Raw genomic sequence first — 26,309 nt, forward strand, 5'->3', positions numbered from 1 at the left:
AGTAATTCCGGCGATGAACAGTACTCCGGGAACAGTGATTCCGGCGTGAACAGTATTCCGATGACCAGCCCGGTGAACAGTACTTTCACGGTCGAAAAAAAAAGGATTTCGTGACAGGACAGAACAACAAGGCAGGAGCTTGTTTCAAATCTGAAGGCTGCTGGTGACGGCTGGTCAGACTCGGGTTCGGGTCAGATCGCGGCTAGGGTTTGGATCGAGAGCCGTAGCTCTGATACCATGTAAAGAAGAAGATGGTTGTAGTGAAAGTAATGTTTATTACTTGAATGTGTGAATAATACAAAGACAACTACATCTATTTATACACAAACAAACCCTAGCTTTCAACCCATAAAAGGCCCATGGACTTTAATCAACTACATGGGCTAAAACCCTAATTATAACTACAGGTTAAAACTGGTTCTGGCCAAAATGGAGTCTGGTTGAAGTGAGTCGTTTTAGAAAAAAGTACCAAAATAGGCTGAGGTAGTGTGGGAGGGCGGCGGCGGTGTTGAAGGTAGTGACGGACTGACGGCGGTAGTGGTAGAGTGGCAGCGGCATGTTGATGACAGCGAGGCGGTGGTGGAAATGACGGTAAGTGGCGTCGGCGGTACTGATGGCGGTAGCGGCTGCAATAGTGTTGGCGAAAAGGTGTAGGTGGTGGTGACGAACAATGGTTTTGGGCGGTACTAACCGATTAGGGTCTTTTTAAGTTAACAAGTTTAATAATACTTACACGCTTTGACCCCTCTACCAATTTAGGTAAACCCAAATTGACCCGTTGACTTATTTCATATGACCTAGATGAACCCATATACAGTTTACTTTTGCTATAATAAACTTATTATCGGGTCATGATTGCCCCCTATACTTTCATTTACCCTTTTTCTTGTTTTCCATTTATTATATTTTTAAATGATTTACAAAAAGGTATGCTCATGATGAGGAGGCAGCTGATGACCAAGAGGAAACCAGGTGGAAGTACATTCATGGTGATGTTTTCAGGTACCCAAAGTACAAGTCCCTGTTTGCTGCAGCCCTCGGTTCTGGAAGCCAGCTATTTGCTCTGTAAGTAAAACATCTGTAAACTGATTATTTTGTTATATTCAGTGGTTAATTGTTAACAACTTAACATTTGTTACATCTTTTGTTCTTTCAGGGCACTTTTTATATTTATGCTAGCTCTTGTTGGTGTATTTTATCCATACAATCGAGGAGCTCTGTTTACAGCACTGGTGGTTATATATGCACTTACTTCTGGGATTGCGGGCTACACTACAGCCTCCTTTTATCACCAACTAGAAGGAACTAACTGGGTATGTTACATTAATTTTTGGTCTGTAAACAAACCGGATGAATACGAACGTGGGTCATTGTTCATGCTTTTTCATTTAACTTTACCTGAACACAGACATGATCAATCAAGATTTTTTGGTTGTTCATGTCTGTTCGTTGAGAAAATGAACATGTTTGTGTCCGTTTGTTAAAATCTAAACGAACAATTCACGAACAAACATTGACGAACATAAATGAACGCAAACGGACAAGTTTATTTAATTAAGTATCCATTTTATGTGCATGATTCTTCTAAAAATCCATCATGGTTCTACCAAAAATATCCATCTTGAAATTAAAAACATATTATAAATAATAAGCATTATCATATATATTATATATGTGTGCGCGTATATATATGTTTGAATTTTTTATAGATATTTAAACAAACGAAAAATGAACGAACATTAACAGATTTAAATAAACGAACATATATGAACATACATAAACGCTCACGGACGTAAATGAACGAACAAAACATGTGTATGCGATTGTTTTGAGTAATTAAATGACCCAAAAGTTCATGTCAGTTCATTTAATAAATAAACAAAAATAAAAGGAACTTCCCGCCAAATAGTTTGTTGAACATTTGGTTCGTTTACAGGCTGATTACTTTTAATCAACATTAACAGTTATCTTAATCTGATGTTTTAATTTAATCCATAGGTGAGGAACTTACTACTAACCGGCTGCTTGTTTTGTGGGCCCCTGTTTCTAACTTTCTGCTTTCTAAACACGGTTGCAATCGCGTATACCTCTACCGCGGCACTACCTTTTGGTACAATTTGTTGGGTTCGTAGGCCTTGTTGGCCCGGTTTATTATATGAAGTCAAAAGAGGAGACGGGTGTGGGCGGTCGGGCCCAAGCCCGGCCCGGTTTAGATTTCTTGCATAATAATTTACTAACCCTAGTTCAGTCTCTATATAAACAACATTATGTACTTGTAATATTTGGTCACTCAATAAAGATATACCTAGTTGCCACCCGTGGACGTAGGTCAGTTTAGACCGAACCACGTTAAATCCTCGTGTTCGTTTACTGCTTTCGTGTGTGTGTTCAGTTTTGTGTGTGCGTTTAATCCTAACAAGTGGTATCTAGAGCTTAGGTTTGTTACACACGAAGAACACTTTCTTTAACGATTGCAGAAGATAGGGTTGATCTAGGGTTTCGTTTTTTGGCAGCCGCCAAATTAACCCAGCGGTCACCGGGTTCGTCTTGTTGGTCATCAGTTCGATTAGGGTTTGCCGGCAGTAGCGCCGCCACCCTATTACCGATTTGTTCGATCGTCATTCAAGAAGCATCAACCGCTAAAAGTCGTGTCGGGCAGTCTAGCCGACAGAACTGAGTAACCAGCTGCCGTTACGGGTTTGTGGTCGAAGTATAAGTGTGGTAGCCGAGCAGTGAAGCCGGCCTGATTACCTGTTATCGCTGATCAGCCTAACCGAACCAAGAACAAGTTGAATCAGGATTCTATTTTTCATTGAAGAATCGTTGTCAAGTCAGAAGAAGCGTTAAAGAAACGGAGAACCAGTGCCAACCGCGTTTGTCAGGTTTATCGTTTCAGTTTAAAGTTTCGGTTTCTGATTTTCAGTTCGATATTCCGCTGCGTATAAATAGGTTGATTTTTTAACAGAGTTTAGTAGAACAGTTGTTAAGTTCAGGCCCGTGCCATTATTGTGTCTGTCTATGTTTTATTCAGTTTTTCGTTTTAGTCATTGCCATGGCAGAAGACGGAAAGGTTTCGATACAGAAGTTTGACGGACAGAAGTTCGGTTGGTGGAAGATGCAGATTGAGGCACTACTTTGTCAGAAAGACTTGGATGTAGTGTTTGAGGATGAAAAACCAGAAAAGTTGTCAGAAGCAGATTGGAAGAAGTTAGACAAGAAAGCTAGGGCTTGTATTACATTGTCGTTGTCGGAAGATGTGGCGTTTAACGTCATGAAAGAAACCACAGCCCGTGGTATGATGGACGCACTATCCAACATGTATGAGAAGCCTTCGGCAGCGAATAAAGTCTATCTTATCCGAGAGCTAGTGACAACAAGAATGAAAGAGGGTGGGTCAGTTACAACTCATATCAATAATCTTAATTCGATCTTGTCCCGCTTAGTGTCAGTTGACATTAAGTTTGATGATGAAGTTCAAGGCCTCTTATTATTATCCTCTTTGCCCGACAGTTGGTCGCAAACAGTGACTGCAGTTTGTAGTTCGTCTACAAATATTACTTTCGATGGGATTCGAGATCTGATTCTGGGAGAAGATTCAAGACGCAGAAGTTCAGGTGAATCATCAGGCAATATGCTAGTCACAGAAGGTAGAGGTAGGGGAAAACAGCGAGGCAGTGGGAGCAGGAAGAGGAGTCAGTCTAAGACTCGTAAGGATATTGAATGTTGGGGTTGTAAAGAGAAAGGACACTTCAGGAATCAGTGTCCGAATGGTAAGAAAGAGGTGAACGTTACAGAAGACGACACAGATGACGGGGTCAGTAGTGATGAGGCTTTGATTTGTAGTGTTGAGAGTAGCGTTGATGCTTGGGTGATGGATTCTGGTGCATCGTTTCATGCCACTCACTGAAGTGAAACGATGAAGAATCTTAAATTTGGGGATTTTGGAAAGGTTCGACTAGCGAATGATGATATTTTAGAGGTTACGGGTATGGGAGACGTTGATTTGATAACTTCAGCCGGTACTTCTTGGACTTTGAAAGACGTGAAGGTTATTCCAAGTTTGAAGAAACGTTTGATTTCAGTTGGGCAGTTGGATGACCAAGGGCACGATGTTAAGTTCGGGAATGGGCAGTGGAAAGTAGTCAAAGGGAATCTCGTTGTTGCTCGTGGAAAGAAAATTGGTTCATTGTATATGGTCGGCATGTCATCAAAAGGAGTGGATCCAGTTTTGGTGAAAGACAAAATCCGATTCACAGAATCTCGTGGGCAGAAGAAGGTTCGTTTTGCAAGTAACAAACCCAGAGCCAAAGTGAAGATTCAGGATGAACGAGCTAGGAAGGTTAAATCAGTTGGGGGACATCGTGACAGTGGGAGCACAGGTCGTGTTTCAGTTACAGTTCCAGGTCGACAGTGGATTAAGAAAACCAGTATTCCAGCTGTAAAAGTCTCTCCAATGAATTACTTGCTGAATATGGAGAGTGTTTGTTCTCAGGTTATCTCAGGATCCGGTAGTTCGTTACAGTGGGAGCCGGTAGGGACAGAGAACGGGTCAGGGGCAGTTTCAGCCATGACTGACGTGTTGGAGCTCCGGGGAGCTTCAACGGGCCTTCAGGTTAATTGATGAGAAGGCGGTGGCAACTAGAAGAAGTTTAATGTTCAGATTACAGAAGTACAATCAGGAGTGCAGACGAGAGTACTCAAGGCCTCCGAGTGGGAGATTGTTGGGTTCGTAGGCCTTGTTGGCCCGGTTTATTATATGAAGTCAAAAGAGGAGACGGGTGTGGGCGGTCGGGCCCAAGCCCGGCCCGGTTTAGATTTCTTGCATAATAATTTACTAACCCTAGTTCAGTCTCTATATAAACAACATTATGTACTTGTAATATTTGGTCACTCAATAAAGATATACCTAGTTGCCACCCGTGGACGTAGGTCAGTTTAGACCGAACCACGTTAAATCCTCGTGTTCGTTTACTGCTTTCGTGTGTGTGTTCAGTTTTGTGTGTGCGTTTAATCCTAACACAATTGTTGTGATTGTATTAATATGGACATTGGTGACATCACCATTGCTAGTATTGGGGGGTATTGCTGGAAAAAACAGCAAGGCTGAATTTCAGGCACCCGTTCGAACCACAAAGTACCCTCGAGAGATTCCGCCTTTGCCTTGGTACCGCAAAACCATCCCTCAAATGGCGATGGCGGGTTTTCTTCCTTTTAGTGCAATCTACATCGAGCTTTATTACATATTCGCTAGCGTGTGAGGCCACCGGATTTATACAATATACAGCATTTTATTTATAGTTTTTATTATTCTTCTTATCGTTACTGCTTTTATCACTGTTGCATTGACTTATTTCCAACTTGCTGCTGAAGACCATCAATGGTGGTGGAGGTACGATTAACTTAAACCAAGCAAACAGTCGAACATGAACAACTAAACGAACATGGTGCTCTTGTTTGTGCTCGCTTGTTAAAAACTGAACTTGTTTTGTTCGTTTATGTTTGTTTGTTAAGAAAATGAACATGTTTTGTTTGTTTGACGAACGGTTCATGATTGTAAACAGACGGATATAAACGAATTTATATGAACAAACATAATGAACGTTCACGAACTTAAACGAACGAGAAAGAAATGCATCATGTTCCATGTTCGTCCGTTTATTAAATAAATTTAAATGAATGCATTAACAAATGTAAACAAATGATAAACATAAACAAATGTAAATTAATGAACATAAACGAATGTAAACAAAGGGATATAATCGAATATAAATGAATGAATGTATACAAACGTTCACGAACATAAATGAATGAGCAAAACATGTGTCGTGTTCTAGTGTCGTTTGTGTATTAAATAAACGGACATAAACGAACTTCCCGCCGAACGATTTACGAACTTAAACAATGTTCAGTTTGTTTACAAGCCTATTTGACTTATTGGATTTATATGGTGCATTAGTTGACCTTTTTTGGGGTAAATTATTATCAGGTCTTTTCTCTGTGGTGGGTCAACGGGTGTTTTCATCTTCGGTTATTGTTTGTATTATTATTATGAGCGGTCTGACATGTCGGGCTTCATGCAAACCTCGTTTTTCTTTGGTTACATGGCATGCATCTGTTACGGTTTTTTTCTAATGCTCGGGATGGTTGGTTTCCGTGCTGCATTATTCTTTGTCCGACACATATACCGGTCAATCAAGTGTGAATAGAAAGTCAACATTCAACCACAGTACTCAGACAGGTACATGTGACACGTGTCTGTTTATACAATATGAACATGCTAAATATGATGCATCTAACGTTGTGGGTTTCAGGTGTTGATTCTGCTACTACCTGATTTGAAAGAGTAAAGGTAACAAGAGCTTGATTACATGTGACGAGGATGCTGGAATTGGTGCCTTCTAAATTAATGTTTATTAGGTTAATAAGACGGAATGATGTTAAATGTGTAGGTATTTTGAAGTATACAAACTCGATTTTGATATGGACTCTTGGTTTGAAAGTGTAGCTTATAATTGAACTCTTGTTCTGTTCAGTTTTAAACAGGGCTTCTATATCTTTACCCCTATTGGCATTCTGTATGATATGTGATGATGGTTGTTGTGTCCTTATGCATGATTCTATCAAGTCATTAGAATCAGTTAAAACTAGTAACAGGGGCTATAAGTCACCCAAGTTTAATGCTTCAGACGGCGACAGCAGGAAGTGGTTGATTTCATTCGTCCAAGAAGAGTGCGGTTGTTGAGTTGTCGCTTATAGTGTTGGACAATATAAGTGGGAGGGACAGATGACTTGTGTGTAGTTTGGTTACCCTTGTCACTTTCATCCAGTTTCTTTTTTCCGTTTCGTCAAGTACATGTGGTTTCATTTCTTGCAATCTTGTGATCTCGATCCAACTCGCTACTATTGTTAACTGTGTTATGTTAAGTTCTGTGGTTTTCCAATTTCATGTTGACATTACTGATTTCAGGCGTGCTCAGTTGGAGGTGGCCGAGGGCGATGATCACAGTGTGAAGTTCTTAAAAGAAAATTAAAATTCCTTGTGTTCTTGCAACAAATACTTTGTTTAGAAGGATCACATAAATGGCTGGAAGTGAAATAAACAGATGAAAAAAATCCATAAGTTTCCATTCAAAACAAATACATGATTACATAAGCAAACCAAACTGTCAAAAAATAAGGTTCTTTTCAGTTATTTTCACTTAATTCAACAATGTATCCTAGTTCAGTTCAATTCTTCAGTGATAAAAAAAATCCACACTTCTATAAGTCTAAACACCTCATCAATGGCTAACACTTCCAACAAGCATGAGCTTGTTCTATACATGATCAATGATGGTGGTAATCAATGTGCTTCATTTTGTGAATAATCGTAGAATTCCCGCGCACATGAAAAGTCGTTTCTACGCTTTTCCTGAGAACTCAGCTTTTTTGCAACTTTTGTGGGAGTTGTAGATCTGTAAAAAAGAACCATTTAACTACTCAAACATAAACTAATGACAAGAACACACGAATCAATGATTTTTTTAAAAACAAATTACTTTTTGGTTAAAATTTACTGGCAACCTTCTTGGAACGAAAGGCCGATCAAATAATGGCATCATCTGGGCTCGCGGGATCATCTCCTTTCTTAGCATTCGGACTTCTTCTTCCTCGATTATCTGGTTTCGGTTTCGGTTAAATATAAATGTTAATAAGGTTGCAAATTAAAATAATGAGATAGATGAATTTAGGCACAATTATTTTGCTAGTTACATTATACATGCCTTTTGTATCCTCTCTATTTGCCTCTTTTGTTGTTCCATTAAATAGAGCTTTGTTGCTACCTGAATATAAACCATCCACATTGTTAAGAGTTAAAGAGTACACTATATCTACAGGCCGGTTATGTTACCGCTAGCCCTTTTTGTATAGCAAAACTAAGTCATTTTAAAAATAACATTCATAGAACGTGATGTCATGACGTTACTAAAATTACTAAGATAGGGTTGCTAAATGTATGCAAACTGTTGCTAGAAAACTGACCGAGTAGTTAAAGAAAGCTCGTTTAACCGCTCTTTCTTTGGTTTGAAGTTTGACGTCCATAGACTTGGTGTTCTCTTTTGCCATTGTTTGTAGTTTGAAATCCAAAGGTTTCATGTTTTCTTTTACATATGCCTTCGTCGGGGGACCCTGCAACTACATTAACGTTTTACTTTCATTAATTAGCATCGACGAAACATCACATTCAATTAATAAAAAACTTGTACCAAGGGTTTTGCTTTAATAGTAAGCAATTTCATAGTTCCATTTCGCGAACAAACATGTTCATTGCTGTGGCAAGTGTTCTTCACACACTATAATAAGAATAAAAAGAAGCGAAAACATGTTAGACGCGCTCAAATGAAAGATGAACCGAGTGATGATAATACGGACCTTTTGGGTAGTTTTTATTCTTGGGCTTTCCATGAATATTGTAAAAATAAGTTAAGTGGAGTGAAGTGAAGTGTGTGTGTGTGTGTTTTGTAGCGTGTATAGTGTGTGTTTATATATATATATATTGAGTTGGTGTTTGGAGATGTGTTGCTATCATAGTATGTTAGGATGAACTTTGCTGGATGCTGCTGCTGGAACATCACCAACATGTTGAGAAAGTTGCATGCTTTCTTGCACCAAACTTTCTGTTGAAACCTATCACTCGTATAAATCATCAATCACATGTATAATTAATAATAGTTTGTGAGACTGTATTCTTGTGTAGAGATCCTGTCTATATTCTAATTCTAAATTAAAAATATTTTCCAGTTTAAAATATTGGAGTTTTTAAATGCACTGTTTTATTCAAAATATTTCATACATATACCTATAAATATTTGTTAGCGGTGGAAATCATCATGATGGATGGGAGGAGTAGTAGCGGTAGAACTAAATTAAATTGGGGTTAGGCAGTAGGAATTATCAGGGGATTGGAGTTCATGGTGACGTAGGATCATTATAGGATCGTTAAGGTGAATGACTTTTAGAAAAAAAAAGGTACATATGCTTTATAGGTGGGTCTATAAACTCCTACAAACTGTCATATCATTGTCAAATCATATTCTAAATTTTTTTAAAAACATCATTTTCTTCCACAACAACAAACCTCCACAAACCCCATTAAAATAATATTAAATGTGTATATGTATAATATATATGTGTGTGCATGTGAGAGTGGGTGCCACATCATTGGTTCTTTAGAAGTTTACATCCAAGACCTTCACTTCATAAATCATAACAAGGAGGTTTGTGTCATTCAAGTTAGTCCATTGCCATGTAGATTCAAACCTACGGAAAATGAGCTTGTTGTGGATGCTCTAAGACCATTGCTATGGGCGCTAAAGAGGTGTTGGCCGGGCGCCGTTGGGTGTGGAACTCCACCAAGGGGCACCCTTGGTGGTGGGGCGCGGTGGGTGAGGATCGTCCGGAAGATGGGCGCCGTTCTCCTTCATCTCTCTCACACACATACATATATTTGTGTGTGTGTATATATATTTATGATTAAGTTCGGGAGAGAAGTGATTTTAATGCGAGAAGTGCAAGAAGTCAATTTTACCCATCAAAAATTTTCTTTTCATTTTGTAATTAATTTTATAGTAAGTTGGTTGGCTATATTAATTTAGTTAACTCCACAATTTTAGGCATGTATGTAATCTTATATATTTTATTTACCAAATATCAATTTTAAATTACTACTTGAATTAAACTATGCAGATTTCTTCACATCGTTTGTTTTTTGTTTTTTTTACAAAAAATTCAAAGCCATGAGTTTCACCGTATATTGTCTTCCTACACATCTTCAAATTCATCCTACATATTTTCAATTTCTTCCACACTTTCATAAATTTTTCCTATACGATTCGCCCTGCTTGCGGTGCGTGCATATAATGTATATATGTGTGAACCCTCGGGTGGGCAAAAGTGAAATTGCACTAATTTTGACGTTATCTTACTAATCTCGTGAAAATAACGTTAAAAGTGGCGGAAGGTTAATCAGGCATCATGTGGTGACGTTGATAGCCGAAAGACAAGGGTACATGCACCAATCGGCAGTGTCCCGATGTTTGAGTGTTATTTGCCTTATATCCAAGGCTTGATGCAAAACTACTATCGAGCCGGGGGTCTCACCGAAAGCAGCCTCTCTATTCCTAAAGGGTAGAGGTAAGTCTGTCCACATCTTACCATCCTCAAAACCCTACTATAGCTTTGCTATTGGTGGGATATACTGAGTACGATGATGATGATGATGATGTCTTCAAATTCTTCTTACATATATTCAGTTTCATCATATGCTACATAATTTCTTGCTACACATCTTCATCCTACTTTTTCTCTCTAGCCGAAAACCAAGAAGAAGAATCGATTTCCGACCCGAGGTAATGATAGTATGATATTGTAGAGATCCAAACTCGTTAGATCTAGCCGCGAAACGACGAGCCGACACCTCAAACCGTTAAAGTTATGAGATCCGGATGGAATCGGGTATAAACCGACCAAAAGATGAGCTTATGGATCACCCTAGCTCAGATCTGGATCGAACGAGACGAAAAACGGTGAAAACGGTGGTGAAACAAGCGAGATCTCGCTTTTCCGGCGAGATCCCGATTTTCCGGCGACGACGGTGCCGGAAGGCGGCGCCGGAGAATGTGGTACGAGGTTAAGGTGGTGTCAGGGAATGTTCTGACCTAACCCTAGTTCGTTAGCGGGAGTGTAACGAACTAACCCTGATTCGTTAACGGAGACATAACGAATTAGCAAGTAATTCGTTAAGCCGAGATGACGAACTAACCTCAATTCGTTATGTTGATTCGTTAAGAAATGAATGATGAACTAAGCCCAATTCGTTAAGTAGTTCGTTAAGGGAGAACTGACGAATGAACCCCCAGTTCGTTAAGGGTTCAGTTCATTAAAGGTTCAGTTTGTTATATGGGTTCATTTCGCTATGAAGTTCAATTCGTCAAAGGACTAGTTCGTTATAGGGTTCAATTCGTTGCAAGGATCAATTCGTTATAATAGTCATTTCGTTATAAAGTAACGAATGGGTCATTCGTTATGAACTCAATTCGTTAAGGACTAGGTAACGAACTAGAAGTTTAATAGAATGACATAATGGTCCTTGGACTTAGAAAAGAATGATTTAATTACAAAATAGCCCTTGGATTTTATTAAATTATAGAAGATACCTTAAAGGATTAAGAGGTTAACAATAAAATATTATCATGAAATCCTAATGGAAAATGTGTTAAGACAGTTAATGAAAATAAAATTTTTTCAAGCTGACTTGACAGCTTAACCCCAGCCAGGGGCTCTGCCTCTTGGACCCCGCTAAGGGGCTGCCACACCTAGAACCCCGCTGCCAGGGGCGCTGCCCCCCGGACCCCGTTCGTTGGGGGTTATAATTAGACTAGAAAGTGATATGGGTAGTGATAGTTAATTGATACATGTAATTGTTATACAGTTAGCCGTGCACAACTAAAGAAAGAGATTACCATTAACGGTGAACATAACCGAATTCAGGTGAGTTTTTAGCCCCACTTCCTTGTTATGTTTTCCTGTGTGCATACTCGATGTGATAGTTAATACACTTACCTTAATTGGTAAGTGTATGCCTTGTATGATTCATGTATGATGATTGCTTGACGGTGCGTGAACGATCTTCGGATATTGCATGTACAGCCAGGTGGTAGTTAAAGATATGATTGATATATATATGATGTATGAATGATGTATGTATGTTATATTGATAGTACGTGAACGATCTCCGGATATTGCATGTAGTGTTAATGTAAGTATGTAAAGACAGGTATGGTATAGTTGCACGAAACATAGGGACCAGACCCTAATAAAATATATGAAGATAGGGACCAGACCCTAATAATATATGTGAGGATGGGGACCAGACCCTTATAATATCCGTGAGAGTAGGGACCATACCCTAATAATATCTGTGATGTTGGGGACCAGACCCTTATAATATCTGCGAGGTTATAGGGCTGAAGGCTCTTTACGTAGTATGGATAGTTATGTATGTAAAGTAAAGTATGTATGATGTACACACCTTCGGGCATGTGTGCAAGTATGTGAACTGATTGTATGTTGTATGATTAACTAGAACTCACTTAGCGTATCTGACTTTTAGTATGCACGCAGGTGAGTAGATTGAGGCAGCTCGCTTGAGGGGAAACACATGTCATGGAATTAAAGATACTGGCATCTCAAGGAAATGTTATGATATTTAAAAGACAATGTTTTATGTTTAAACGATTTGAATACTCGTTAAGACAAGAATTGATGGTTATGTAATATATTGGTTTGAAGTTTTTATATTCCACGTAAAGTTTTAATTAACTCTGATATTTAGAACTGTGTTTATGAGTAAATCCTACGCCCTAAGTAAGGCACCGGTAACGGGGCCTTACAATACGCATGTATACGAGACACAACACAAAAATAAGTAAATAAATAAAATACATACATGCATACATACATACATACATACATACATACATACATACATGAGACCAACAAGATTCTCGAAATGCATAGATATCATTTTATTACAAACATCCCAAAATTAGTCTTACACAAGAAATCCAACATGATAATAATTAATAACATCTCAAAAAGTGGTTGTCTTAGCTTATTCCAACACAACAAACATGTATTTATACCGACATATCGTTTTTCCTACACATTAATAAAACAATAGATAAACTATAACAAATATCTACATACAAATACTAAATATCCTACACAAATTATTCATGCTTAAATTTCCCCCATTTATCGCATGTGTAGGAAAACCAAAATACGTAAAACTAATAATAATAATTACTAATTAGATATAGGTTTACAATAAACATATGATTTAAAATTCATAATGTATATCTCAATGTTGAAAAATTAATTTTAATCATAACTTTCATTTCTAAATTTTCATTTCTAAATGCTTGATAATAAATGTCTTCAAAGATTGATATGGAAATATATCTCTTAATTTAATGACCCGACAAGCTTAAATTGGAATTATGAATGACAAAAGAAGAAAGTTGGGGGGGGGGGGGGGGGGTTATCATTAAAGTACGTACATTTTGAAGTTTAATATGTAGAAATAAAATTACAGCATTGCTCTTTTTTTTATTATTAAACATTAAAAACAAGGATCCAACAATTACAATAATGCATAATCATTATAGTCCATAGATCAATCTTAATCAAGGGTTACAATTAATTTATCGCAATAATATGACTTCTCTCATAGACTTCCCATATATATATATATATATATATATATATATATATAAAATAGGGGCACCAATGGGCTTTTAACCACAACGAGGCATTATAGGCATCGATGTCTTTGGAGCTTACGTGCCATTATGGAGGGGCATTATTGGACTACATGTTATGTGGCATTTGCATGTTCTTCTTCTATATACAGTTTGTTTATGTGTTTTATCTTATATCTATGTTACAGGTGGTCTATTTTCGAAAAAAGGAATCCTTTCTAAAACACATAATGTTACACCAATAAATAACAAAATGAATTTGGATGACGTATAATGAGAAATATACCTTGATTCACCAACATTTTTAGCTTTCAAAATTGTAATATGAAATTGGTCTTTTGGTTTAGTGGCATGAGATGATAGCTAAGGCTTAGAACTTTTATGACTTACGTTTGATCCCTACTTACGGGGATTTTTTTTCAGTGGTGGGTTTTATCCTTAATGATGTTCTTGGTGAGTCAGGACTGAAGCTTCAATATCAGAATATGGTTTCATCCTTAATGATGTTCTTGGTGAGTCAGGTTTGAAGCTTCAATATCAGAACAGACATTTAATATGTCGTTTCAAAATGACTTAGTTGGATATTGTGAGTACTTCAAACGATGTTTAAAATAATATAAATCTGTAAGTAATAGAGAAAGTCTTCTTTTCTAGAAGCATAACACTTTATAAATGATTATCATTATTATATAAAATTGTTGGAACTCTCCCCCGTGGAGTGGTGGGATATTGGTCGTTATCATATACTTGCTATAGCAATCGAATGTCAAAACGCAAAGAAAAGAGTCGTGATATATACAATACCGACACGTGTTTTACATCAATCAGAAAACCATAAAAACCAACACCGTTACTAGTTCCGTTAATACCGATATTAGTACCGATGTTGTTTGGTCGAAATTGATTCTATTCGCCATTGTATCTGTACGTACAACTTACGATCCCAAAAAAAGTTCAATGTATATTCGAAATTGTAATAAATATCATATTATGCCAAAAAGAACAAAGGAAAACGTAAGTGATTACCACACTTTTGCCTACCGTACTGGTATCAAACTAGGCATTTTTAGTACCGGTGTCCGGTACTAAGTTTTTAGGAAATTTGGGATATATCAGTATCGATATTGTATCGAGCTCAACCCTACAACCATGTAAACATATAAAGTTTAATAATGAGAAATAAACAATTGGGTATTTGATTCAGAGGAGATTTAGCCGGATTTCTTTCTCAAATTCCTTGCAAGTGAGAATGGAAAAAGACCAATGGAAGATCTTAATTTCATGCTAGAGAGTATTAGAGCATTTTCAATGGATTCTTTGTCTTCATTTAAAAAGTTTAATTAAAAAATATAATTTCTTTAATTTATACATAATTTTTTAATAATCTTCCAACCCATTCTTCATTACCATCTTTAAATTGGTATTAGGCCGTAGGATTTATTAGGGGATAGGAGTTCATGGCGACGTAGGATCATTAAGGTGAATGACTTTTTGAAAAAAAGGAAGATTTCGTATTTTTATCAACTTATAACTTATAAACATTTTAAAAAGTTAATAAGGTGTATAAGGTGTTTGGCAAACCATAAGACCTTAGAGGAGAATGGGCACCAGTGTGGGAAAGGTTTATGGGTTGCTTACCATATGGAAAACCCACCACTAACTATGCGGGTAGTTTGCCAAATTACAATTTGTGGCAAAGGATTACCACATGGCAAACCCATTGGAGGTTTTTGAAAAATTAAACATCCATTAATATTTCAATGAAATTTTAATTTTAATTACCTTTAATTGTTTTTTATTTTTAAATTTAAACAAAAAAAGTTTTAGGGTACTTGTGGGTATGTGTTTCCAGTTATTTTATGGTTTGTGAGTACTTAAGGGTATAAATGAAATAATTGTGTATGATTGGTCGGTGTGAGAGCCCCTTCCCCTCTTATGGATTTTAACTTATGGAGAAGTCAAATAATTTTTTTTTGAAAAGTTAGGAATCTCTAACTTATTAACTTAACTCATTACACCCATTTTAAAAAAGAGTGTCATTTTTAGTCATTTTGGTTTAACCCAACACATAAACTAATCCAAACATTTTTTGAAAACTTTTAAAAAGTTCATAAGTTAATAAGTCATTTTAACAAAAAGTCCTTTTTTCACTTAAATAAGCAATCCCAAACACACCCTTAGAGCATCTATAAGAGCATCCACAACAACAAACCTTCACAAACCGACACATCAACGCCACGTCAGATTCCAAACTTTTCTTAAAAACCCAAACTTTCTTCCATAACAACAAACTTTTACAAACCTCATTAAAATATTATTAAAACTGTATATGTATAATGTATGTACATATGCATGTGAGAGGGTGGAAAATTGGACCCACCACCCCCTTGTTTGTTGTAGGCTTGCATATTCAAACCTACTCTCACAAACTTTGCACCACAACAATAAATTAAGCTCACTTTTGTTTGCCTCTATTGCCAACTCATCCAAACCTAAGGTATTGTACCCTTGTTGTGGATGCTCAACAAACTCCTACAAATTGTCATATCATCGCCACCTCATATTCCAAACTTTTCTTAAAAACATCATTTTCTTCCACAACAACAAACCTCCACAAACCCCATTAAAATAATATTAAATATGTATATGTATAATATATATGTGTTTAGAAGTTTGCGAGAAAGGACTTTACATCAAAAACCTTCATTTCATAAATCATAACAAGGAGGTTTGTGTCATTCACGTTAGTCCATTGCCATGTAGATCCACACCTAGGAATAAAGAATCTTGTTGTGAATGCTCTAAGACCCATTGTATGGGCGCTAAAGAGGTGTTGGCCGGGCGCGGAAAACCACCAAGGGGCGCCCTTGGTGGTGGGGCGTGGTGGGTGAGGATCATCCGGAAGATGGGTGCCGTTCTTCTCCATCTCTCTCACACACATACATACATACACACACACATATATATATATATATATATATATATATATATATATATATATAATATAATATAAGGACACCAATGGGCTTTTAACCACATCAGGGTATTATTGGTTGAGGCATCGATGCCTCTGATGCTTACATGATGTTGACGTGACACTATGGAGGGCTTTGACGCCCCCACCATAGAGGATAGTGTAAGGGGCTTAGTTTGGACTACATGTTATTGTCTTCTTCTATATATGATATAGTTTGTTTATGTGTTATATCTTGTATCTATGTTACATGCGGTCTATTTTAGAAAAAAGGAATCAATCAATCAATTATACCCAGTTTAGTCCCACCAACAGCAAAACTATAAGTAGGGTCTGGGGAGGGTGGGATGTAGGCACACCGTACCTCTATCCAACGGGATAAAGAAGTGGCTTCCGGAGAGACCCTCAGCTCTGTAATACATATGTATGAGGCAATATATAGTAAATGAAATAGTAGTAGTAATAATAATAGTAGTAGTAGTAGTAGTAGTAGTAGTAGTAATGATAATAATAATAATAGTAATAATAAAAACAATAATAGTAATAATAAAATAATAATAATACTATATGGTGTGCGAGCAAAATAAGGTAAATAGAAGCCTTAAGGTGCTCATTTGTCCCTAAAATTTTTTAACTTTAATCCTACTTCTCCAAGAATTCCTATCTCCAACCATGTCCTCGGAGAGGTTTAGGTCTATCAAATCACGCCTAATCCTCTCATCCCAAGTCAATTTAGGTCGTCCTCTACCCATCCTCCCCTCTATAGTCATGTTTTCTACGGATCTAACAGGATTCGTCGAATGTCTTCTCTTCATATGTCCAAACCATCTCAATCTCCACTCTCGTATCTTGTCTAATATGTTCGCTACCCCTAATCTCTCCCGAAACACAACATTTCTTATTCGGTCTAACCTTGTGTGCCCACACATCCATCGTATCATTCTCATTTTTTCTACCTCCATCTTCCACACTTGTGCCTTCTTGATGGCCCAGCAATATGTTCCATATAGCATTGCAGGTCTAACTGCGACCCTATAAAAGTTTCCCTTTAGTTTAGTTGGGAAACTCTTGTCGCACAATATAACTGTGGCTGCTTTCCATCTACACCATCCTACCTGGACTCGATGGGTCACATCACTGTCTAATTCCCCATCGCTCTGAACAAATGATCCTAGATACTTGAACTTCGTTACCTGCGGTACCACCTGCCCTTCAATGGTGATCTGTGTGTCCTCATTGTCATTTACCTCCCCAAAATCGCAGTGGAGGTACTCCGTCTTAGAGCGACTAATCCTTAAACCTTTTGTCTCTAAGGTTGATCGCCACTCCTCTAACCTCATGTTTAGATCTTGTTTTGTTTCCGCAAGTAACACAATATCGTCTGTGAAGATCATGCACCACGGGAGCGTCCCCTGAATCGACTTTGACAACTCATCCAAGACTACTGCAAAAAGAAACAGACTCAACGCTGACCCCTGGTGAAGTCCTACCTCTACGGGGAAGAACTCAGTATCCCCCATAGGCGCACACACACTTGTTGCGCTCCTGGTATACATATCCATAATTATCTCTATACATTCCTCGGTACTCCTCTACCCTCCAAGCACTCCTAAAGCACCTGTCTTGGCACACTGCCGTATGCCTTTTCTAGGTCAATAAACACCATATGCAGGTGACGTTTCTTCTCCCTATACTTTTCCATCAATCTTCTTATAAGGTGTATTACCTCTGTGGTGGAACGCCCCGGCATGAAGCCAAATTAGTTCACTGTAACTTGGGTTTCATCCTTTATAAAACACATAATGTTACACCAATAAATAAAAAAATGAATTTGGATGACGTATAATGAGACATATACTTTGATTCACCAACATTTTTAGCCTTCAAATTTGTAATATAAAATTGGTCTTTTGGTTTAGTGACATGAGATGATAGCTAAGGCTTAGAACTTTTATGACTTACGTTCGATTCCAGACTTACGGGAATTTTCTTACAGCGGTGTGTTTCATTCTTAATGATGTTCTTAGTGAGTCAGGACTGAAGCTTCAGTATCAGAACAAAGTTATGATGTTCTCGGTGAGTTAGGTTTGAAGCTTCAATATTAAAACAGACAGTTAACATTTCGTTTTAAAATGACTTAGTTGGATATTGTGAGTACTTCAAACGTTGTTTAAAATAATATAAACTTTGTTTAAGTAATAGACAAAGTCTTCTTATCTAGAAGCATAACACTTTTTAAATGCTTATTATCATATAAAACTATTGGAACTCTCGCACGTGGAGTGGTGGGAGATTGGTCGTTATCGTGTACTTGCTATAGCAATCGAGTATCAAAACGCAAAGAAAAGAGTCGTGATATATACGATACCGACATATGTTTTACATCAATCATAAAACCATAAAAACCAACACCGGTACTAGTTCCGTTATACCGATATTAGTACCGATGTTGTTTGGTCGAAATTAATTCGGTACTTCACTGTATCTGTACGTACAACTTACGATCCCAAAAAAAGCTCAATGTATATTCGAAATTTTAATATATATCATATTGTGCCAAAAAGAACAGAGGAAAACGTAAGTGGTTACCACACTTTTGCCTACCGTGCCGTATCAAACAGGGCATTTTGTTAGTACCGGTGTCCGATACTAAGTTTTTAGGAAATTTGGGATATATATCAGTACCAGTATTGTATCGAGCTGAACCCTACAACCATGTATACCTATAAAGTTGAATAATGAGTAATAAACAATTGGGTATTTGATTATTCAGGGGAGATTTAGCCGGATTTCTTTCTTTCTCAAGTCCCTTGCAAGTGAGAATGGAAAAAGACCAATGGAAGATCTCAATTTCACGCTAGAGAGTAAATTATTGAAGAACATATTTGTAGATTAAGTAACTGACACACGTAATCTAAAGGCCATTACATGTTACCACGTAGGAAGGAAGACAAAATGGTAAGGACTTGTATTGTGTCATTGCCTATGTCATTTCAAAAACGTTAAGATTTTAGCAGCAACAAAGTCAAAACTAATCCTATGCATGTGTTTCCATTATTTGGGTCACTTTTAAAAAAATTAATAAATATATTATCAAATAGCTATTCATGTGGTTAATATGTTATGTCCCCAAATAATTGTGTTTGTTAATTGTTATTTTATTTATTTATTTTTTTTATGTGTGTTGTTAATCCCTCTCTTTCTATATATATGTTGTTAATACAAACAACCACATGTCATGTCCCTGCAATAGAGAAAGAAATTAAAACACTATGGAGTCAGTAGTAACAAACATAGTTGCTATCTCATTTGCAATGGTAGTTGTACTATGTGCATGGAAGATAGTAAACACGGTGTGGGTGAGACCAAAGAAGCTGGAAAAGCTTTTGAAGAATCAAGGTTTTAAAGGAAACAAATACAAGTTTTTATTTGGGGACATGAAAGAAGTGTCTATGATGTTTCAACAATCCAAATCCAAATCTAAACATATCAATATCGATGATGGAGATGAGGTTCTATCACACGTTGTGGCTTTTCCCCGTCGATCTTTGCAAATACATGGTATGATTTTTTTATCATAAAAAACATGATTTTTTTGTTTTTATTTTTTTCGGATATATATATATATATATATATATATATATATATATATATATATATATATATATATATATATATATATATTAAAATGGTCAGCGTGATCAACTTTACAAAACACCAAAACTCTTACATGATCACAAGTTTAAACTACACACCATGATATTTGTTATCTATTTAATACTTTTAAAAATTTTGGACAAAGTGGGTTAGAACAAGAATTGAATCAATCCAATAGAAGAGAAAGTTATATAATGATAAAACCAATTAAAAACAATTTGCTAGCTGTTTCCTTTTTATTTTGATGTAAAAGAGTATTGTTATAATGTTATTAAGGACATTCTCAACATATTCCCTATATTTATATGAGGGGGTTTTATAAATTATATGGTATGATTATGAGTGGTTGTGAGCAGATACGAGAAAAAAATGTTATATGGGAAAGTTAAATTTGGAGTTTTACTGTTTATACCGTATAATATTTTCTAAAAGTTGTTATGAGTGAAAAAGAGAGAAATATAATGATAAAGGTATTAAAATATATTATTTAATTAAAATGAAAGAGAAAATACAATGATTTTATTGTAATTATATGATATATATATATACAGATATATGATAGGGAATAACTATGCTCTAACTACCAAAGTATAAAAGTTATATTGAAAACTAGTTAAAAGTCTTAATCCCCATTAACTTTTTCCCCGTAATGTTCCAATCAATGTTGTACAAGTGTACAACTTACCAGCCGGAGCAGAAATGTTGCCAGTGGTCCTATCTGTATAGTTTCTAGATTGCATGTCACATTTTACAATAACATGATGGGAGTTTTTTTTGTTAACGGCCATCTGGATAAGGCAGAGGGTAATAGGGCGTGAGACTGAGGGCGTGATCCAGGTGGCTGCAAAGGTGGCTCGCGCACATCACTATCCCCTCTCTGCGAATCGAGGCGCGATCGTTCCCCGTGAGCCGGACCGCGTGACATCAAAGAGACGTTGGTGCATTGGAAGGCTCAAAGAGCCGTTGGCGGCAAGCTTTTAAAGAAAAGAAGGTTTTTTTTGTTGCTGTAGAGAAGAAGCTGTAGGAATTTAGACAGTTGCAGGTTATTAGGTTTAGGATATAGAAGATGAAGAAGATTTTTTAAGAATTTTAGGTCCCGGATCACCTGGACCACGACACCCTCTGGGGCTTGATCCTGGGCCATGTCATCACCTACGTGTCGGGTTTTGATTGAATCACTTGGAGCTCAATCAAGCCCCATTACCCTTAGCCTAAGATGACCGGGAGTAATGGGTAGTTTTAACCTTTAAGTTAACTGCCAATTGTTTTGTTTTGTTTTTTTTATTTTATTTTAATGGCAAACCGTCTATGTGGTTTTAAATCATTCGATTTACGTTTTGTTTTGCACTTTTGTTAATCTGCTTTTAGTTTCTATGAGATAAGTTATATAAAATTCATATAGGTTTTTATACAATGCACTATACTCTAATTTTCAATTTCACCATGTACTATATAATATAAGTTTCAATTTCACCTTAGTTTAGAGCACACATAGAAATCCCGTGGAAACACCGGAGCCGGCCGGGGAAATCTGGTAACCCCACCCTCCCCAGTACCCGATCCGAGAGGGTTTTTATTCCACAGAATTAGGGGATTACCCTACGGTTTCTCCCAGTTGATTTGTGTGCGAGACTGAGCTGGGGAGGATGGAGTCGTGACTTGGTACACAAGGAAATATGAGGAAGATACATGGTATATAGGATGAAGATACAGTAGAGGCATCATGGGTCGGTTTGGGGCGGTGTAGGCCAAACGCATAGCCATAACCTATACGCTGGCCAATAGATTACTATAGCCATTCCGTAATGGCAATTCAATTAATCGGTTTTAAATGTTATAACGAGTTAGTTAACCGTGACCACAACAATGTTATTCAACCTAAAAGTTTGGTGCTAGATATTAAGGGGAAAAAAACTACATGACATAATCCAACAAAATATATAAGGTTTATTGAATTTTAATAGTCTATATCGAATGGTATTGACCGATAATAATCTATATTCATTTTATAGCCACTGGCGGTCCCAAATCTTAAAAAGCTGGTCTCCAATAATATATAATTCATAATATTAATACCAAATATACAAACAAACAATAAAATGCATAAATTTTTTAGTAATAATAAAACATATGGTAAAAAATAAGAGCATTATTAGTTTATTACCTTCTTTTATTTTTTCCAAATTATCAATCACATCTTTTAATTGTTCTTCATAAAGTTGAGAATCATGTACATGGGACGGTTCATTTATGGTAGTTTGGAATTATCTTTAACCAAAACTGACCCGCATTTGACGTTTTTCAAAAATTAGTTAAACCGACCCCACCGGTTATGTAAATTATCAGTTAAAATCGATTCAGATATGTCGCTTATGGTTCGGTTTAATAGTTATGACTGTTAATTTGCTCACATAAATGAAAGTGTATAAAAGTATTCCTCCTATATATATTACTAGCCTTATGACTCGTGCATTACACGGGTTGAGTCAATATGTAATATGTTGAACATAGAAGAAAACACAATTAAAGGTAAATAATAAATAATAAATAATAAAGAAGTTTTAAAATGATACAAAATGTTCAAATGAATGTCAACTTAATTCTTAGTATGAGCTATGCAGATTTTTGTCAGTCATACTCATAATGAAATGACATATTCAGCTAAAATGACATCAAAGAGAAAACTTAGATCAACTCATTCTTATGCGCATCTTTCGTAATTCCAAGAAATGTGCAAATGTAAATAGACAATAATTACTTGCTAAAAACTAGGAATGAAAAATGGAAAACATGGGAAGGATATGAAATCATAGAGAACATGCATGAAAAAAATAGAAATAAACTACCAAGCTAAATGTAGATCGTGGCCTTCGAAAGTGCAATTAGTCGACGTCGGTACATAAGAGGAACAAAACATGACATTTAATGAAGACTGAAATTTATATTAATTTGGTTTTTTTAGGAAGAAATTATATCACATGGATAGGATGGAACCCAAGAGTGAGTATTATGGACCCTGAGCTCAACAAAGAGTTGTTGACAAAGATAAATGACTTTACAAAGACAAAAACCAATCCGTTTATTCTGTTAATCGCGACGGGTTTAGTGACATTGGAAGGGGACCAGTGGGTCAAGCATAGGAAGTTAATTAACCCAGCTTTCCATGTGGAGAAGCTAAAGGTATATTCATACCCGTGTTAATAAAAATTAATCTTCTAATTAATAACCATATATGTACAAATTCCAATACCAAGTTAAAATTTTGTTTTAGTGATAACACTCATGTTCTGTACCCAGAATATGGTACCTGCTTTCCATTTGAGTTGTAGTGAAATGCTTGGTAAGTGGGAGATGTTGATTCCAACAAACGGATCATGCGAGTTGGATGTTTGGCCTTATTTTCAAGCTTTAACGAGTGATGTGATATCAAGAACCGCATTTGGGAGTAGTTATAAAGAAGGAATTCGGATATTTGAACTCATAAGAGAACAAAGTGTACATGCAAATGATGCAATACAGTCATTCTACATCCCGGGATCTAGGTAAGTTCATATTCTTGCAATTATGTTAATATGTTACCATAAAATGTGGTAGCGTTTATCTAATAAGAAATGATTACGGTTTTGTAATAGGTTTCTTCCAACAAAGAGGAACAGGAGGATGAAAGCAATAGACAAAGAAGTAAAGGTGTCTATAAGAAGTATCATTGACAAGAAGCTCAAGGCAATGAAAGCCGGCGAAGGCACCTATGATGATTTGTTAGGAATCATGCTGGAATCTAACATGAAAGAGGTTGAGCAACATCAAAACAAGACTCATGGAATGACCATTAATGAAGTTATTGAAGAGTGCAAACTCTTTTACTTTGCTGGACAAGAAACAACATCTAGCTTGCTTGTATGGACAATGGTTTTATTGAGTAGACATGAAGAATGGCAGTCGCGTGCTAGAGAAGAGGTTTTCAATGTTCTTGGGGACAAAGACATTGATGCGGATAGGCTAAATCATCTTAAAGTTGTAAGTACTTAATACATGTGGTGAATTCATGACTTATGCTAGCCTAACATTTCCAAATCATGTTTATTTCTTTCCACATAGGTAAATATGATCTTCTATGAAGTATTAAGGCTATATCCTCCTGTTCTTGGACTAGCCCGCGAGGCTCACAAGGATATCACATTAGGAGGATATTCACTACCATCTGGAACTCAAATTGGATTGCCAATCATGCTAATTCATTACGATGAACAGCTTTGGGATAGCGATGCCAAGAAATTTAACCCTGATAGATTTTCTGAAGGAATCTCCAACGCAACCAAAAACAAGCTTATTTACTTTCCCTTTGGATGGGGACCTCGTATATGCATCGGACAAAACTTTGCATTGTTGGAAGCTAAAATTGTCCTCGCAATGATCTTAAAGAGGTTCACTTTTGATTTTTCACCATCCTATGTCCATGCTCCTATTTCTATTCTCACCCTTCAACCCCAGTATGGGGCACATTTGATATTGCGTAAACTCTAGTCATCTTTCTTCTTAAAGGCTTATTGTATTCTAATTTTGTACCATACATGCTATTTGTATTACTAATGATATACTTTATTAAGAAATAAGGATGCAATCTATGTGGACGTTACAAAAGTTAGACATTATTATTATTATTATTGTTGTTGTTGTTAACAAAAGTCTACTATAGACATTTTGTTTATGTAAGTTTGCTCATTGTTATTTTAGTTTTATCTATTTTGTCCCTACTATTGTAGGCTTCCTTGGCTTGCTTCAGCTAATTACACCACTTATGTTTACAGATAAACTTTCTTTTTCATCTGTTAAAGTTCTTGTCTGCTCGCCTCATTTTTGTACATGAGAAAATCTTTTTTCTTCAGCCCTTTTCGCTAACTATGTTTTCATCATCCGTTGGATTAAGGTGTTTTTTTTTGTTTTTTGTTTCTTTTTGTTTTGCGTACTTTCAAAATCAGACAATCGATTAATTTTTCGTTCCAGACATTCCACTAAAAAATAAATGAAGATAAAATCGAACAAAATAAGCACTGATGTAACGTATCGGGAAACCCTAGTTGTTATTGTTATTTGTTTTTCCTTATCTTTGACAAATGGCACAGTACCATTGGTTCAATATATACTTTATTTTAACTAAAACTTATATCTAAAACAATTAACATTAACTGATTTTTTTTATTATTATTTTTGTATATTACCAAAGTTTGCAATATTTTTTTTTCTATATATAGTTACAGGGTATACTATTTACATAGTTCAGTATCCATTCACGATTCTCTATTCTAGTATGTTATGAAATAGTTTATGAAAAAGTAAAATTCATTAACTTATATGTTTTTGAGATAAATAATTTAGTAGTTTTGACATAAAATAATTATTTTTTATATTTATAAAAACTCTTTTATAGATTGAAAAATAACCATAAACTTTATATATTTAACAAAAGTTTCTTGGTTTGAATTGCTAATAAGTGCGGAACATTAAGTTTGGTTGGATTGTGCAGGTGGAGAAAATAAAAATTAGTTTTTAGTGAAAAATTAGGTTGATTTAAGGTGATTGTAAATGAGGCGGACCAGTGTTTGACCCGGATGACCGCATAAATAATATAAATATATATTTGCGCGCGCACACACACACACACACATATATATGATTCATATACATATAAAAAATAATGATAACCAAAAATAACAATAATAATAACAAACTTTAATGTTTATCTATGTTTTGTACATTGCTTCTTAAATATGTATGATTTATGAAAAAATGGTATTACCGGTTCACCCGCCGGGTCAACCGGTCCAACCGGTCCGGGCCGACCGCTCACCCGCAAAACCGGCTTTGTTTTTTGAAAACGGCCCAAATACACTGACCCGACTGGGTCCCGGTCGGACGGGTCCAACCGGCCGGGCCGGGTTTCCAAACACATCGCTATATTACGAAGACGTTTCACAAAAAGTGAACCGGGGGTAACTAGAGAAGAACAAAAGGAAAATGATTCCAAATCGGTTTACCGGTTTAGAACCCGACCGTACTAACCTAAAACCGGATTGACGGTTTCCAAACCGACCCAGGCCGGCAATCCGTATAGCAGTTCGAACATTGAATTACCAAACTGGTTTTAAAATTGACCCTATTTTGAAAAGAAAAAAACCGTGTTTTTGGCCAACTGGCTTTTTAACAGTTAATTGGTTTATAAAACCGAACCGGTTTGATCGGTTCAAACAATTTTATTCCTAAAACGGTTTCTAAACTGAAACAGCTTGGGTCAAACCGGTTTGATCATGCGTTGACCAACCCGTACGGTTCACAGGTTCAGAACCCCAGGTTGGTTGGGGAAAAAACCAGTTTTATAC

At 36.4% G+C, this 26,309-nt stretch overlaps 2 protein-coding genes and 1 pseudogene across 3 annotated transcripts; 2 read left to right on the plus strand and 1 right to left on the minus strand.

Annotated features, from left to right (window-relative positions):
• The first annotated feature begins 613 nt into the window (after positions 1–613).
• Positions 614–6,625, plus strand: LOC143592190 (transmembrane 9 superfamily member 2-like; annotated as a pseudogene). The gene is made up of 7 exons (XR_013145871.1): positions 614–648; positions 928–1,065; positions 1,157–1,313; positions 1,999–2,111; positions 5,018–5,389; positions 5,987–6,238; positions 6,312–6,625. The product of XR_013145871.1 is annotated as a transmembrane 9 superfamily member 2-like (transcript).
• A 542-nt stretch (positions 6,626–7,167) lies between these two features.
• Positions 7,168–8,643, minus strand: LOC143591447 (microtubule-destabilizing protein 60-like). The gene is made up of 6 exons (XM_077071651.1): positions 8,413–8,643; positions 8,247–8,333; positions 8,023–8,175; positions 7,764–7,823; positions 7,564–7,658; positions 7,168–7,454 (listed from the first exon to the last, which is right to left on the minus strand). Exons 1-6 carry the CDS (start codon positions 8,443–8,445, stop codon positions 7,343–7,345), a joined length of 540 nt encoding a protein of 179 aa, XP_076927766.1. The 5' UTR covers positions 8,446–8,643; the 3' UTR covers positions 7,168–7,342.
• A 10,852-nt stretch (positions 8,644–19,495) lies between these two features.
• On the plus strand, positions 19,496–24,551 carry LOC143593257 (cytochrome P450 CYP72A219-like). The gene is made up of 5 exons (XM_077072945.1): positions 19,496–19,836; positions 22,895–23,112; positions 23,230–23,474; positions 23,565–23,949; positions 24,031–24,551. The coding sequence occupies exons 1-5, from the start codon at positions 19,548–19,550 to the stop codon at positions 24,454–24,456; spliced, it is 1,563 nt and encodes a 520-aa protein (XP_076929060.1). The 5' UTR covers positions 19,496–19,547; the 3' UTR covers positions 24,457–24,551.
• Positions 24,552–26,309: the final 1,758 nt, after the last annotated feature.

The sequence above is a fragment of the Bidens hawaiensis genome, unplaced genomic scaffold (genome assembly GCF_021521415.1).
Source record: "Bidens hawaiensis isolate Kalapana, Puna unplaced genomic scaffold, B.hawaiensis_p1.1 tig00001685_1, whole genome shotgun sequence".
Taxonomy (NCBI): domain Eukaryota; kingdom Viridiplantae; phylum Streptophyta; class Magnoliopsida; order Asterales; family Asteraceae; genus Bidens; species Bidens hawaiensis.

Excerpts from the sequence above, each read along its gene's own strand:
- LOC143591447 (XM_077071651.1), bottom strand. The coding sequence starts at position 8,445 with ATGGAAAGCCCAAGAATAAAAACTACCCAAAAG. Across the intron at positions 7,824-8,022 it reads GAGCTTTCTTTAACTACTCG|GTAGCAACAAAGCTCTATTT; the intron begins GTCAGTTTTCTA and ends GTTTATATTCAG. Across the intron at positions 7,455-7,563 it reads CGGCCTTTCGTTCCAAGAAG|ATCTACAACTCCCACAAAAG; the intron begins GTTGCCAGTAAA and ends TCTTTTTTACAG.
- LOC143593257 (XM_077072945.1), top strand. The coding sequence starts at position 19,548 with ATGGAGTCAGTAGTAACAAACATAGTTGCTATCTCATTTGCAATGGTA. Across the intron at positions 23,475-23,564 it reads TTCTACATCCCGGGATCTAG|GTTTCTTCCAACAAAGAGGA; the intron begins GTAAGTTCATAT and ends GTTTTGTAATAG. Across the intron at positions 23,950-24,030 it reads GGCTAAATCATCTTAAAGTT|GTAAATATGATCTTCTATGA; the intron begins GTAAGTACTTAA and ends CTTTCCACATAG.